Source organism: Meleagris gallopavo, chromosome 1, assembly GCF_905368555.1.
Source record: "Meleagris gallopavo chromosome 1, MGAL_WU_HG_1.1, whole genome shotgun sequence".
NCBI lineage: Eukaryota > Metazoa > Chordata > Aves > Galliformes > Phasianidae > Meleagris > Meleagris gallopavo.
In genome coordinates, this window is record NC_139404.1 from 13,913,994 (window position 1) to 13,930,369 (window position 16,376).

General features: G+C 42.5%; 1 protein-coding gene across 2 annotated transcripts in view; it reads right to left on the bottom strand.

Annotated features, from left to right (window-relative positions):
* Positions 1 to 16,052, bottom strand: part of NAMPT (nicotinamide phosphoribosyltransferase) — a 29,866-nt gene extending 13,814 nt beyond the window's left edge. The window contains exons 1-7 of one of the 2 annotated variants that reach the window (XM_085217149.1): positions 6,333 to 6,369; positions 5,751 to 5,842; positions 5,230 to 5,386; positions 3,952 to 4,055; positions 1,342 to 1,470; positions 715 to 873; positions 228 to 364 (exon numbers count right to left, since the gene is read on the bottom strand). In XM_085217149.1, coding sequence (XP_085073275.1) covers positions 228 to 364; positions 715 to 873; positions 1,342 to 1,470; positions 3,952 to 4,055; positions 5,230 to 5,386; positions 5,751 to 5,842; positions 6,333 to 6,354 — 800 coding nt within the window. In that variant the 5' untranslated portion in view covers positions 6,355 to 6,369. Of the gene's footprint in view, positions 1 to 227; positions 365 to 714; positions 874 to 1,341; positions 1,471 to 3,951; positions 4,056 to 5,229; positions 5,387 to 5,750; positions 5,843 to 6,332; positions 6,370 to 15,823 lie in introns of those variants that run through there. The other variant, XM_085217157.1, reaches the window with a different exon arrangement.
* Positions 16,053 to 16,376: the final 324 nt, after the last annotated feature.

Here is a 16,376-nt window from a genome sequence, read left to right on the forward strand (position 1 = left end):
TGAGCCCCTAGAATGTACAGATGTGTCAGTACAGAACTTTAACCTCATCATCTGCATCAGTCAAATACAGTATGGAATAAATGAAACAGCTTAAAATGAAGTGAAGCTTTCACTCTTCCTTTAAAGTGAAAAAAAACCACCACATTCCTAGATATAAAGATGAGTAAGTTTAACACAATGTATTTTTTCCTATTAAAAAAAAAAGTTTTAATTGCCAAAAATCCTACCTGTGTTCAGCAGCTGGAACAGAATATCCCGGAACTGGATCTTTTGTTCCATAGTACTTCTTAATTAATGCAATTCCAGCTACAGTGTCTGTTCCTTTGAAGTTCACCAAATGAGCTGAAGCTCCTATTCCTGCAGTCTGAAAAAAGACGCAGCTTTCAGTTGCCAGGCCAAATATAGAAGCCTAAAATCAGTTACTGGCTAGCACCAATTTGAAACAGCAGAACTCTGACTCGGTTCCTCTTTCACCAATGCACTCTTCATGCATTTACAGGAAGGAATTTCCAAGGCGAAGGAAGCTCTCCCAGTCTAATTCAGAGTTCAGGCACACTCCACACACCCAGATCCACTCCCTCCACATAAGTCCAAACACAGCACTATGAATTCACAATTTCACTGTTGCACACAATTACAACTGTTAACAAATACACACTGCTGTACTTTGTGGTTGAGATCAGACTTCCCAAATTATTAGAAAAGCTGTATTACCTCTTGTGAAGAAACTCCCCTGTAGCCGAAGTCATGCAGTTTATACTCCAGTCCCTCCAAGCTGCCAGAAGTCTCCAGCAAATATTTGGCCAAAATCTTTTTCTGCTCTCTAGAATTTGTAGCCACTGTGATTGGATACCACGACTGAACAAGAATAGTCTAAAGCAAAAACCCAAACCATTATTAGGCACACACTGAGTGAGAATTTTTGAATCCTTATCCTTAGTAAACATTTACTCAAATACAAAAGGGCTATTTATTTTCATCACCCATTCAGAAAGCCTCCAACAGTTTACTTTAGGTTAAAGTAATTAGTCTTTATAATACCTTTATAAGGCAGGGTAATACCAGACATCTCAAGAGTTACTGCTCCCAAGCTACAGACATACACGACTCCCTTCCTCCTCTTTCCCTTACAAAGGAACTACTGCTATAAAATTATTACAATCACTTGCCAGGTATGGAGGAAAGGTCTATGTATGAGTACTAGAGAAAGAATCGAGGCATATTTAAAGCAGAAAATGAAAGCTGTCACAGACTTCCCTTAAGGCAATATGAGATTCAAGCCTTAATTTAAGTGCATTAATTTTTATTTAGAAAAAAACATGATAACTTTCCAAGACTGACCTCAATCCAATTTGTGAGCCAGTAGCATTCCGGATCTGTGTTTTCTACTGTGAAGAGAACATTTCCTCTGGGAATGACAGAGCCCTCGGGAACAGCCTTTATTTCTATAGGAAGATGGCCATCATATTTCTAGGTGAGAAAGAACGTCATTAGGCAACAGGAAGGTTACATATTACTTCTCTTACTTGACTGCAGGATATAATAGTCTGTGAGTTTTCTGACAAAGCCTCTTCATCAAATCAAATGAAGGTTTTCAGTTGCATTCCTTGTGCAAATTGAGGCAAAAGGGTTTAAATATTACCTAAAAATACATAGACTCAGAAATAAGAAATACTAGGTATTCATTTTTCTTCAGTGTTTTTAACCTGAAGAAAGAAAAGAAGTTTAGCTGCTATCTAAGCCTTCAAAAAGCCATAGTAGTTTCGCTCGGTACAGATGTGTGATTTGTTAATTTATTAGAGTAGGATCTACTAGAATCTCTTTGAAAGAACATTTTATCACCTCAACTATTCACTAAACACAAAATCCAGTTCTTCTGTCAAATTCAATCTTTCATCCCTGAAAAACTAAATATTCTATGGAATATCCTTTTCACAAAAAGTTGTGCTCAGTAGCTCTAAAACAGTAATTATAACTTTCTGAAACATCATTGCCAGATAAACCAACAATACTTAAAACATTTTGAACATCAATACTTTTTGACAGAAAGCTTCATATGAGATATTACTTCTTTAAAGGCAACAAAAATTGCATAACTTCAGAGAAGTTACAGAGATTCTTAACTGCTATCAACACACATTCTCCAATGCCCAAAACACATTTACAAAAATCCCCCATATACTACAGTTAAGGTTTCTTCTGAAGTGCAATACGCTGAAGCTAATTGCATTCATATGCCACACAGGCTTTGCGTTCTTCAGACTTGGAGATGATTGTGCTAGTTTAATAAATAAAGGACAGTAAGACCTTCCAAAAGGCTCAAAAATATTCACTAATGATTCTATGAAGATAAAAATATACTTAAAAGGAAAAAAAAAAAGCCCAAGAGATTTGGAAGTCCCTTAGGTGTTGATTTTATCCATGAAAAGCAATAAGGTCGTATCACAACAGTATAATATCATCATTTTCAGATGTTTTAGGTTGTGAGCTTCTCCTTTATAATAAGGTGTCTTCCCAGCAAACACTGAGTACATCTGGTACATATTTTAGGCAAAATGCATAGTATTTTTCCTCTACGCTTTACCTAGCACAAGAAATTAGATAACAGAGCCAGAAAGCAAGCAGTGGTAGGATTAGAGATGTACAAAAAGCAGAAAGATCTCAGCACGCACATAAGGGCATAAAGCATGCAAAGGGAACATACTCTCCCAGTTCAACAGACATTCGCATCTAAGATCAAAAAAGGGGAAATCATATTTGTTTTTCTATGAACTGTTTTGGCAAGAAAACCTGAGAAATGACAAACAATGTTCACAGGGGGCATGTGGAATGGCTGTTTTAACTAAGGCAAAAGCATGCATTGAAATGGGATTAGTTAAGCAGTGTTAAAACTCAGCGCGGACAGACATACAGCATAACAAGTTATCAATTCAGTTTAACGAAAGAGGGATCAAGATTACTTTAAATATAAGTGGAGAGCAGTCCACAAGGTATAACATAGCTTAAATAAGAATACAGTTAAATTCACATCTATAGTTATTTCAGAAGTAAATAAGGCTTCTATGAATCAACCTGCATTAAGTATCTCTTTGTGAACAGTGGTTCTTCTGCACACCCTGTGGCTCAGCCTTGCTGCTAGATGACATCCAGATATATATATCTCCAGATTACCAACAGATGTCACCATAAAATGCATTCAGTCAGGGTATCAATAGGAAAATAAACTCAAGGGGCTAAAAATTGTTTCCAAGCATCAAATGTCATTCATTAGAATTCATAGTGAGGCTTAGTACTTAACTCATCCACAATGATTAGAACTGCTCTGAAGAATGCTATTAGTCTGAATATGCTGGTTTTACACAGAGATGTTTGCAATTACTCGAAGGTGGACATATTTACAAACAAAAGAGGATAAAATGTGGAAAGACTTGGAGGGATTTGTGTGTCAAGTCTTGTATTTCATAATAGAGTTGAACTGAAGCATCTCTGAAAAAACTTGGGAAACAATTGAACAAAACACATTTACACATTTTCTGAAACTATTTACATATGCAAGAAAAGTTGTAATGCTTCCTGCATTAGAATTACAACAGTTATGATTAATTACAGACAGCAGTACAGATGATGCAACCAACCACCAGGCACCAAATTATAAACGGAGACTGGTCAACAACCCCCACTTACTCTAACCTGGCTGACAGCAGCCATAAGCCCTTATCTCCTGCAAAGCCATGTCTATCATCCAAAAGGATGGACACTGCTTTTCTCTTACAATTATATGATCATTCTTTGACAGCTACCAATTCCTGTACACTGTACATAAAAAGCTACACTTACCCACTCTTTGCTATTATGGCTAAAATATCTTGGCTTAAAGAAGAGACTGCTATATCTATTTTATAGTTGATTCAGAAATCCTTATTATCTTGTATTATTTTCATTAAGTTTTACCTCCAGAATATAGTTCCATCCCTTTTCATTGAAGACATCATCTTGAAAGTGCTCCCTATACACTTCTTTGGCTTCCTTGATTTTTTCTTTGGTCACCACTTTACCTGTGGTTCCAGAAACAAATGAAAACTTAGAAAATAAGTAACAAAAGGTTTAGGTACAGAAGACTTTAACTTTGCTTTAAAAAAAATAAAACAAAAAAACATAGAAAACACATCAAATGCAGTACAGTAGCTTGTTTAAACCAAATTTAATTTATCATGTAGATTATGATGCTCGTGAAGCCAACAGCATAAAATAGACTTCTGGTCTGCAGGTGGCTCAAGGACAATTTTAGATCTTTTGTCTTTTATGACTGCTTATAAGTCATCACAAGTTTTGCTTATCACTGGTCTTCCTGGAATAGTATAGCAATTATGAAACTCGACACACTCAACAAGACACAGCCTGCCTAGCACCAGTCTCCAGCTATACTGCTCCAGGAGAATCCCTGTGGAGATGCCTTAAAAATCAGTCTCTGATTAATTACTTCTGTGATAGAAACAGACAGACTAACTGATTACTTGAGTAAGCACTGCTACTGCTTTAGGACTAATTGTCTATTTGCAATGTTAGAGAACAATCCTCAGATTGCTAGAGAAAAGAGGTAAGATTATTAAGTGCTTTGATTTTAGTTTAATTCCAACATGTGGCAGAGATATTTATGGATTCAGGATAAGACAAAAGCATGCAAGCTGTATGGCTGCAGTTCTCCTTCTAAAACTTGGCAAATGCAAAAAAAAAAAAAAAAAAAGCAAAATCTTAAATACCACCACAGAATTTTCAGATGTTACTCTTAAAAACAGCCAGTATTGAAAACAAATTCACAGGCAGCTGCTGTATTAAATAACCTGAGTGACAAGGGAAACAAAGGAAACTAAAGTTACTACCTTACATAGCAAATACAGATTAAAATGTGCACTTCAAAAATGTGAAATGCATCTTCTTGTGATTTTGTGAAGTTTGTTTCGTTTCCATTCATTTCAACTTCAAGGTGGGGAAGGAACACCTCTTCATTTCTAATAATTCATTGTCATAAAGAAAGGAAGTAGGATGGTGCCTGAAGTTAGAAGTCAATATCGTTTTATTGGGGTGGTCACCTTGATTTCAGAATCACATAAATACGTACCAATCAAGATAATCTGCAATTGTTTAAACCATACGACTGAAGTAAGACTTGGGAAAAATTAAGGTTTTTATATTTACAGGTATATTTTTATTGGAATTTGAGATAGTTACCTTTTAAGTATTTATTCAGAATGTACTGCAAACCATAAAAAACAGTTTCTTCATACTTCACTTTCCTTAACTTGGAATTTTCAGTCTTCTTCTCACGACATTCAAAGTAGGAATATACTTTGCTTGTATTAGGTGGATATTGCTTGTAGTGTGTAACCTACATTAAGAAAAACATCAGTAAGTACTTGAAACAACACTATAAAACACAAGAGAAATCAAAAGTCATTGGGCAGAGCTCTACCTTCATATGTTAGAGCTTACAGGCACACCAATTCTTCTGACCTATTCCTCCATTAACACCCTACACAGTAGGCATTTAGGGGATGTCCCCTCCTATATTTTTCTTAGATTTTCAGTTCAGAAGTCTGTATCCCTTATCTTACTTTCTTTGTTTCTGCAACAAGACTTTTGTTCCCCCAGTACCCTTCATGGTCAGCTCTTCCACTGCCCCCACAACGTTGCTTTGATCAACTGGGGAAGTTGCCATTGCTTGTGTTATAGGAGCAGCACTGAGCACTCACCTGCCCAGCCAGTTTTCTCTCCACCACACTTTGCTTCCTGCAGCTATCAGGCTTGGCCACAAAGTTGTCTGCCACTTCCAACCCAGAGGTATCTGCTTGTATTTAATTGAAGGGTTAAGGCTATAGTCACATAGTTCAAGTGAAAGCCATCCAGGCTCAAGAAAGCACTGACAGTGACATTTACCCCAGTGCCTCATTCACCATGGCCAGAGAGGATTTCCCAAACCCACATTATGTTAATGACAGCTCACAAACCTGTTATTGTTGGGAATGCTGTTAGAAGAGCTGCCTGAGGTTTGTACCTGCTCACAATCTCTCATCCTTTGGCAGAGTCAAGCACCACCACGCAACAAAATCTGAAAAGGTGCTAAAGGCACATCCAAATTTTTCTGAAAGGCCCAGATTTAACCACAAGATCAGTGTAACTTGATTGCTGCTACTTCTTGCCTCATATAATCTTAAAAAGTGTCATTTCCAATACCACAAGAATCCAGAAAAGGAGTAACTGAACATTTCTTCTTTGTTGTCTTTCTAAACTGCACCTTTGACACATTCAAAACAAAACATCTGAGTTCCCATTACCTGTATTGCTAAAGCTGTACATTAAGAATTTTAAAAACAGTGGGTTCTTTTCCTCTCAAATGTCACTTCTATTTAGTATTTCGCTCAGCTTGGATAATCAACTAGACTGTGCAATTGCATTTTCTGGTTCTTCTATAGCAGCAGTTGTGTTTGGGTTTCCAATGCTGCAAGGAACAGTCAAATAAACGAAAAGGTCAATTTATAGATCTTTCCATTATCTTTACTTGTATGAAGTTTCCAAGGCCAACCAAATAAAATCCAAGCTTGTAATGGCAAGCTCTCTGCCTTCACTTCAAACAAAGCACTGCTGAGCAGACATCAACGGAGCACAGCCTATTCTGCTCCAATTCCACAGCCACTCCAAAGGGAGAATTACCAACTAGTTCTTAGACTTAGTTCTAGCTATTTGGAAACATCTCACTCCATAAACTATGACATGTCTGTCCCCAGCTGTAGGCAGAACTGGCAAAAAAGTAACAATGTCAGCTGATATAGTTCTATTCACACAAACACAAAACCACCACCACAAAGCCTACTATGGAGCATTCTGAAAAAAACATCACGTTCTTCTGACTAATGGGAGTCTGAACATACATACCACTCCCTTACAAAAAGAAGTTATTAAGTGGTCTCAGAGGAAAACATAACAAATCAAAAGGATCATTTACTTCAACAGAGAGCAGAACTCCTTGCTTCACGCTGTCACCACACAAGTTCCTATGACTGCATGAGAAGTTCTGGTCTTTTTTGTGACCATGCAAGGGACTGGACTTGAAGCTGGAACTTCATTTTATGATATTGCTTCAGAACACTGTCTGACTTTGTTTTCATTCTTCATCCTGCTGGGATGCTACAGCTTTGTGATTTCAGAGTGAGCGCTCAGCACAGAGCTGACAAATGAAGATGCATACAGCAGACACTCCAAGAACGATTCCCAAGAGAGTACCTGAATTCCTGGAACGTGCTCTGGAACAAAACAATCTAATGCTGTTGTTTTATCCACAACAACTCAAGCAAGGCAAAACACTCCATCCACGTGAGAATGTATACTCAAGTCTCTAGTAAAGTTTAATGATCCAAGTTACTAAGACAGGCAGGTATTTGCAGTTAACATTTGCCTTATAATGAAAGCTTGCATGATCTCCCATTACTGTCTTTGAAACAATCTCTGGCTTCGGTCATTTAAAGGCATCTCCTCTAGCCAGACGTTTTTGTCTATCAAATGAGTTACAGGTCCCAGATTAACTTACGGAGCACAGTGCACACACTGAGTTGGTGCCACCTTCCCCTGATCCATTTAAACACTTTTTCATAGAGTCTTCCCATTCTAGCTTTGGTTTGAAGCATAACTGTAGAACGGGGTGCTCTGGCAGTACGTGAGCAGAACCTGAGGGCTGAAAGCCAACTGGAAAGCCAACAGCCAGAAGTATCCTTTATGCAGCATGCCTGGGGAGACTACTCCTCCAGACTACTTTGCAGCAGTTTCAGCCAAAGGAAAAAAACAAACAACAAAAAAAAAAACCCACAAAACAGAGACAAAACAAATCAAGAAAAACAAAAAACAAAAAGAAATCCCCAAATGCACATCCATCAAATATTAAATAACAGATTCTGCTATTTTTTCTAACTTTAGATTAGACCTCAAACTGAAAACATATAGCTATTAATGTCCACCAAAGTGTTATTTCTAAGGATGCAAATTTAAATAAGTTTGAAAGAAATTGATACATTTATAAATTAAATTTCATCAAGTACTTGACAGAGATAATTGGTTTTTACAAATTATTTATGTAAGATGTAGTTCTATTCTTCATATATTAGAATCCATTTAAACGGTAAAACAAAAAACAAAAAACAAAAAAACACCTCCCTCACAATTAAGTTACTTCACACCTAACCAGTCTTTGTGATTTTGAATAATTTGTGCTGCCTTTAATATTCCACGAAACCACAGGTTTCCTCTATGAAACCAGAGCACCACTGGGTGCCCACAAGGCCCCCATGGACTTTATGGTACTCAGACACAACCTCAATCTCACAGCACCACCCCTTCCAACCGCTGCTTACTCCAGGCACACAGTATAGGTAGGTGAGAAGAAACCACAAGACCCATTTTCCCCCACTCTTGATGTGTTTAACCATAACAGGAAGACTCCAGATCCACCATGCTAAGCCACATCATCATTCCACACCTCAAGGACTCATAGCCTCTGCTGTGCTTGCAAGCTACCAGGCAGGGCACTGAACCTAAACAGCACATCTGCCTACAGTGCATGATGATGGTTCTGTTCATTACTGGGGATTTCTGGATATCTAGGGCATGGGAAATAACACACATTCACCACAATGATAGTCAGAAGGTTGTACAGGGAAGTCAAACAGCAGTTTCCTTTGGTGGGTGATAACCCTGTTCTCAACAGGGGGGAATTAAATGGTCTTTGAGGTCCCATCCAACTCAATTCATGCTGAGATTCTTTGAAATGTCTGGTGGTAAAAAATAAGTATTAAAAAATAATCCAAAAAAGGATCAAGCCCTAGGAAACAGGAACATTTCACAGAAGAGACAGAAAACACCTCTGGGGAAAACAAAAAACAACAAACCCAACACAACACAATCAGTGACACAAAAAAAGGCTACAAGGCACTTGGAAAATAAAAGCTATGCTTTCAAAAACGCCTGAGCTTTCCTTGTTGTCAGATGATATTCTGCACCTCCCTGTATGCTACAGAGTGTAGAAAGAAACAACTGATGACAACAGATGGCATTTCAAATGTATTTTGTGCGACTTACAGATTGAGACAGCGTTGATAAATCTATGCTCAGGTAGTGGGTGACAGAAGCTGGACCTGTACAGACAGGCTCCTGATAAGCAGCAGTGGCTCTAAGCTCTATAGGAAACCCCCGTTTCTACAGAAATAAACAAAGACCAAGCAGAAGTTCCTACGGAGATTAAGAGACCATTACAAGAAAACAGAACTCCAAAACATGTTCAAAGGTCTTTTGATACTTAGTTCAAAGACTGCGGCCTAGGTTTTGTTTCCACAAATTTCAACAAACAGCCCTGGAACGACCATCTACAACAAGGTTATGAATTACGTCTGAAATAGAGCACTTTTATTCTCCAGTTGTGACAGCTCCTCACTAAATTTAATCCAAATAAAGGTGCATGCTGGACAAAGAATACCTCCATTCAACTAGAGGTAGTAGAAAAATAATATGAAGCACAAAACAGATTTAGAGCAGCAATCCAAGAAAATACACCAACTATAAGAAGTTAAGTTTTAAGAGAAAGGAATTAAGAGGTACTCATGACAAAACAGTGAGAATGGAGACAAAGGTTTTTTTTTGTTTGTTTGTTTTTTGTTTTGTTTTTAAATAGGCTAGGTAACAAACCCTCCGGAATAAGAGTCTGTTTACAAACTTCATTGTACAAGAGTTTGCAAAGAAATTCTTTAAAAAAGTTACTTAAGGTCGTACATGTCAGCCATTTGAGAACATGAGAAACCCAGCTCTGACCTCAGCAGAGAAATCTGGTGTGCTCACATTCCTGCTGCTCAACTGGGTGCTATCGTGAACCATCAGAAAGATGCTTCTAAGCTCTGTCTGTAGCAAAGCAAACAATACCCTGCGTATCTAGCCAGCAGGAGCTGGTCTGTATTGTACCTCTACAAGAGATAATACTAGCACAACTAAGAAGGTACTTGACCTTTTTGTAGTTGGTTGGAAAACTCTTTAGGACAAAATGGGTATAAGAGAGTCCAGTTCTTGAAAGACAGATACTGTAGCCATGCTCACAGGAGCACAGTCCTTGTGGGCCACTCAACTGGAGCACTTCAGAATTTGCAGCACATCACACAGGGTATGAATTATGGTTAGTCAACATCGTGCCAGCTTTGTTCACATGCCAAAACGGGCTAGATCCATGACAGCATAAGTGAAAATTGACCCACGCTCCTTTATAAGCAACAAACAAAAAGGAGAGTCACAATGTGGGATGTGGTATCAGAACAGCAGTTGAATGAACTGGTACTGGAAAATATTTATCTGGGGAATCCTCACCCCCATATATAGTATGCTGAGTTAGATAACTTTCCTGCAGCAGTCCCTCAAGCATTTATCCTGGAGAGACTTGTATGAAGCACCTCTAAGATTCTCTCTTGTTTTGGCACTACCTCCCATTTGAAAACTCACATGAAAAGATGGAGGTCATGATCTGAAAGACCACTTCACCTACCAATACTGGGTTTAACTGATAGAGTAGTTCAAAGCAAAGATTGCCAATAACTTACACGGAAGGCACAGTTAACAAACAGCAGAGGAAATGAAGCAGTACTTAGGATAAACACAGGCTATGACTGATACTGAAGGCTGACTTCGTACCACATCTAATGCCTCTGTATTTTAGCATACCATTATCTCTTATAGGCTGAAAAATAAGAGTGAGCAAAAAAACCTAAGGGATTGGTCAGTACTACAATAAATAATGAAAGTACGTGCATGCAGACACATTTATATGGAATCTGCACACAACAGCAAGAGATGCTCTAAAGGACGATGTTCACATTCACCTACAAAAGGTCAAATGTAAGCACTGTAACTTAAGGTATTCTGAAATGCTCAGAAAAAATATGATGTTTTAAAAGTAGCACTCCACAGCAGTTTTGTCACCAAAAATTCCTATGTTTTACAAGCAAGATTACCATAACAAAGATGACAGAAATGCCTTATGCTTACTGTTTACACATTTTTGAGTAGCGGCAGAATTTCATGTACTGCTACAAGCTTCACGTTCCTTAATTAAAAGTGAAAAAGCATTTAGCTTTTCAACAATGAAAGTTAATTTAATTAATTAATTTAAAAATTGCCCAAATCCCAGACAGTGGCAGCATTCCCATACAGCAATGATGATTTGAGGGTTGGAATGGGACCGTGTGACCGAGTTAAAAGGTGGAAGACAACAGACCCTGACATAGTAAAGACTGCTTCATACATGGAATGCCAAGCAAGAAGCTTCCGACCCTTCCATTGCCAGAATTACAGGAGGTAACAGAACACGTCCACATCCCCACCACAAGATTTTAATTAAAATAAACAGACATATATGTGCTGCTAAGAATAGTTTGCCATCATTAAGTACTAATCAAAACCAATAAAGAATACTCATGACACTTCCTTGCATACCCGCAGCCTTATAAATAAGGAACGTAGAGGCTGTCAGAGCCCGAGAATAAACATACTCACATGAAACACTTCAGAAGTGCTCTTCTGCATCTACGTGGAGTAAAAGAAGTCATTGGAATGACATACTTAAAATTCAACACGAAAGATGCATACAGTTTGTTTGTTTGTTTTTTAAAAGGAAAAAATAAAAGAAAGAAGAAAATATCTTCCTTGATGCTTCCTTGAAGCATCCAGAAAGAACTGAATTCTGACACAGATCTCATTTGCAGTCTAGATATCAAGTCAGTTCCTCCTATGGGGTAATTGCATGGCAGCTTATTATAGCTATCAGCTTAATTACAAAACACTCCAACCAGCAGTAATAGGGCCCATTGCTGGTAACAACATAAGCTATTACTAGTTTAGCAAACGAGGTTCAGTCCTCCCGACAGCCCTTCTCCACTCACAGCTCACACTGCAGCCCGACCAGCTGTGGGCCGGTCCCTGACACCTGCCCACCACCAAAACACCCTGCCAGGCCAGCCCTCTCCCGGCTCTCAGGTGATGTACTGTCTGGAAGGTTTGCAGCCTGTGCACAAACAAACACGGGATAAACAGAGAGCTGGGAAGCAAAGAGAAAACAGGGAAAGACAGTGTGTCAGCATCAGAGATAAAGAAGGTGGAAGACTTTACTGGGAAGTGCAGTGAGTCACAAGGGGCACAAGAACGGCAGGACAACACACGGCCCTGATGGGAGGAAGGGCAAGAGCAGGATAAACTGACCCTTGGTGAATTGAAAACAACCAAAAAAAAAAAAAACCCAAAAAATCAGAATTTGGAGACTTCTTAATATCAACAGATCAATAGGACAGCACCAGTATGGTCAGTTGAAGAACACTGAACTTCAAGGAGTCTACTCGTATCCATCCCCTCAGCTGCAGCTTTCCAACTAGCAGCCAGAATTTGGACTTCAAGTACTTCCCTCTTCCAGCAAGTATTGTGTTACCAGCAAGAAATTTCACCACTAAAAGTATAGTGTCTCTATTGGACATTGTTACAGAGCAGTTCCCCAGGCATCACAGCACGGATTAATTTCTTGCAAGTCTTATGATCCAAAGAATTAACAACTGCTTTCACTCACCAGTGAGATACAAACACACCACTCTGTGTGACCACCACAGGCCTGGCAGCAGAGGCACATAATAGGGAAATCACTGGGGAACTTGGGGAAGCTTAAGAATCTGCAACAAAGTACTCAGATTTTTTTCCATCTAACTGGCGTAAAAAATATTTGTATTGTTACTGGGGGGTAGAGAGAAACCGGGCAGTTTGAAGCCCTGCCCCAAAATCATGAAGCACTGGTACAGATCTGTGAGCCTCAGCTCAAAAAAGGAAGCTCAGCACTGGGTTTGGAGCATAGCACATCTCTGAAATCACCCTCTGAGAATGATTCCTGCCCAGAAAAAAAGGAGCGTACTAGAAATAAGCATGGTATTGAAAGCGGGAGTTTGATAAGCTTCTGTGACTTAAGAGGAAATGTTTTACAATAGGCACACAAACAGGAAAATTGTTGAAGGGGAAGAGGAATTGGATGAGCTCTTAAAAGAAAACACTACCAAATCACTTTGCCGTACACCATTTGTTTCTGACTCCTAATAGACTCTTAAACTAGTAATCAGTTTTCTCTCCACCCCAAATTTCCTACCTCAGCACAGAACTGGGACACTGGAGCCAATAGCACCCACACACAAACAAACAAGCAGTGCCAGGTCACAGCGCAGACACCAGAACTTGTTACTCTCAGACAGCTGTCTTGGATGGGGCCACACTGTTTGAGACACTCTGCACATTTTTTCCCAGCAGAGCTGTTCATCTGCACATGACTTCTGTCACCACCATTAGTTTGTATGGATCTGTGCCTACTGCAACGGAATTGTGAAGTAAACTTCTGAACACAGGTGGATGTTTTTCCTCATAGCTTGATTGTCACATATTGCATACAAACCAATGCTGTTACAGTGGATATAGCAGAAATATTGAGGGAGGAAAAAAGAAAAAAACCATGAGATCAATTTGTTCTAACAGTGCATCAGAGTGTTTGGTAACTCTTGCAAAAAGCCTGATGTTGTGGACTACCAGATTTTTTAGTGCAGTCGTACTGAAAGTGCTTTCAGTAAGTGAGCTTCATTGATTAGGAAATGACAGTATCACACAGGGAGCAGATAAGTGATGTGTGCCCCTGTTACCTAACAGGATAAAAGCAAATACATAAGTGTTGCTCAAAGATCTAAGAGTTCTTAAGGATTGGAACAAAGCATGAGGAGGCAATTTGAAAGGTCCTAACAGAGCCAAGCAGGTAACTCCAATTTCTTTTGATATAATGTAAAACACTTCGAACTGTAACAGAGAATTTAACCCCAATTCAGCCTGAACTAGAAAGAACTCAGGCTTTACTTGACTCCTGTAAGGTTCTTACCACTGGCAGAATGTCACTACATCAGCTTTCCTACGGAGCAGCAAGCAGAAAAAACAGTGTGGTCAGCTGCCATTCCAGTGCCCCTCACTTCTACTGATCCCAGAACAGATCTGGTGAATTTAAGAGAAGTTGTGTGCAAATGAGATGGAGAATGGACACTGCCTAAATGCTAGCCTACAGTACTTAACGTGATTAGACTCAAGCATGGAAGAAAAGCAAATCTTCCATGTTTGCATTAAATTTAATCATAGAATGGCTTGGATTTGAAGGGATCTTAAAGCCCACCAGCCCCAACTGCTGCCATAGGCTGGCTGCCCCCTACCAGCTCAGGCTGCCCAGGGCCCCATCCAACCCAGCCCTGAACGCCTCCAGGGATGGGGCACCCACCGCTCTATGGGCAGCTGTGCCAGGGCCTCACTGCCCTCTAAGTAATGAGCTTCACCCTAACATCTAACCCAAGTCTCCCCTCTTTTAGCGTAAAGCCATTCCCCCTTGTCCTATCACTATTAGGCTGTTCCCCTCCTGTTCTTAAGGTCTCTTTCAGTACTGAAAGACTATCAGGTTTTGCCAGAGTCTTCTCCATTCTGAATAAGTCCTGCTCCCTCAGCCTGTCTTCACAGGAGAAGGCACTCCAGCCCTCTTAAAACAGAAGACCAAAATGTAGTTCTTAAGGAGTGTCGTCGCCAGATCGAGCCCTTAATGAAAGGGTTTCCAGAGCCTCGTTGAGAGAGCCGCTCTCTCATGGTGTCTCCTCATGTTCCAACTCAACTGTTTGCAGACTGTGGCGGTATGCACTACCAACTCCTTTACAAAAAGAGTTCCTTCGTATAACATCAAATAATAATAGTATCATCATATCCTCAAAGACGAGCTGGTAGAGATAGCAATACAAGCCAGTGCACAGAGGCTCCTGCTCCAGGAGTTTGACAGTGACAGGACCCAGCTGTGATATAACATCTCCTGTTTTCAGCTCCGTTGGGTATCAGCATACACCCAACCCCATACGAGCGGTCAGAGCTTTAAGGGACGACAGCGTTAACAAACGCTTTCACCGCAAACGGCGGTGTGACCGCATCCCTGACACACCGACCACCTCCCTGACACCGCAATTCGGCTCCTGAAGGGGAAAAAGTTCATTTGTCACTCCCGGAGTCACGGCGCGCGTCTGCGGGCCGAACCGGGGGCCACCCGGAATCCAGCGCTGAGCCCGGAGCCCCGCGCTCGCGGTAAGCGGCCACGGGGCTCGCGCCCGGGCGCGCTCACGTTCCGATACGCCTAAAGGGCTTCTGGGTCACACCTCGCGGAACGGCAGCGGGCAGCCCGCGCGGCGAGATCCCCCTGCCAGGCAGCGCCATCGCTCAAACTGCAGCCTCCGAACGGAGACCTGACGCACGGAGCCGCTGCCGCAACGAGCGGCCGCCCCGCACGCGCGTCTCCGGCCGGCGGCTCCTCGGGGCCGATACCGCCCCGCTACGGCGCGGGAGGGACAGCGCCGCCCCAGGGCCACACGTGCGCCGCTGCCGTCCCCGCCGCGGCCGGGGGCTGCCCGGTGCCGCCATGGCCGCCGCCGCCGGGCCGCGCCGCTTTCACTTTCTCTCTCACCCCGCAGGCACCGGGGCCGCGGGGCCCCGCGGAGCCCCACCAACAGCCTTCCCGCGCCGCCCCGAGGCCGGGCGCGCTCTCTCCCTCCCTCCCGCCGCGGGGCCCTTCCGGCCTCGACCGGGCCTGCGGAGAACGGCAGCCGGCGGCGGCCCGAATCGAAGCCTCAGCCAGCGGCAGGCTCGCGGGTCCGGAACGGTGCCCGCAAAGGTGACCCCCCTCCGGCTCCGGCCCCGTCCCTCCCGCCGCGCCCACCTTGTAGGAGTCGGTGGCGAGGAGGATGTTGAACTCGGCGCCCGCCGCCGCGCACTCCATGCCGCTGAGCCCCAAGCAGGCGCCGCCGCCAGCACGGACAGGACTGGGCTGCGCTGCCCGCCGCCGCTAGGCGCTCGGTGCGGGGAGGGGGCAGAGAGGAGAAAGGGGGGACAGCGGGAGGCGGAGCCGGGCGGAAGACGGCCGGGCGGGTGGGACCTCGCTCGGCTTCTGGGCGCCGATTGGCCGCGCCGCCGAGCCGCCGGAGGCTGTGCCGAGAGGTCAGCGCGCGTGGGCGGGGCCAGGGAAGGGGCGGCCTCTGATTGGTCAGACGGTGACGGGGGGAGGAGGAGATGGTGTGACACCGCGAGTGCGGGGGAGAACCCCGGGCCGCACGTTCTCTTTCATCGGAGTCTGGGCGGAGGGTGGAGGGGAGGGACCGGGTCTGTGACGTCACCGCGCGGCCGGTGCGCGCTCTCTCCCGATTGGCCGAGGCATTGGGGCGGGGCGAGTGCGGCGCTCGGCGGCGGCGGCATCGCGCGGTTCGCGGGTACGC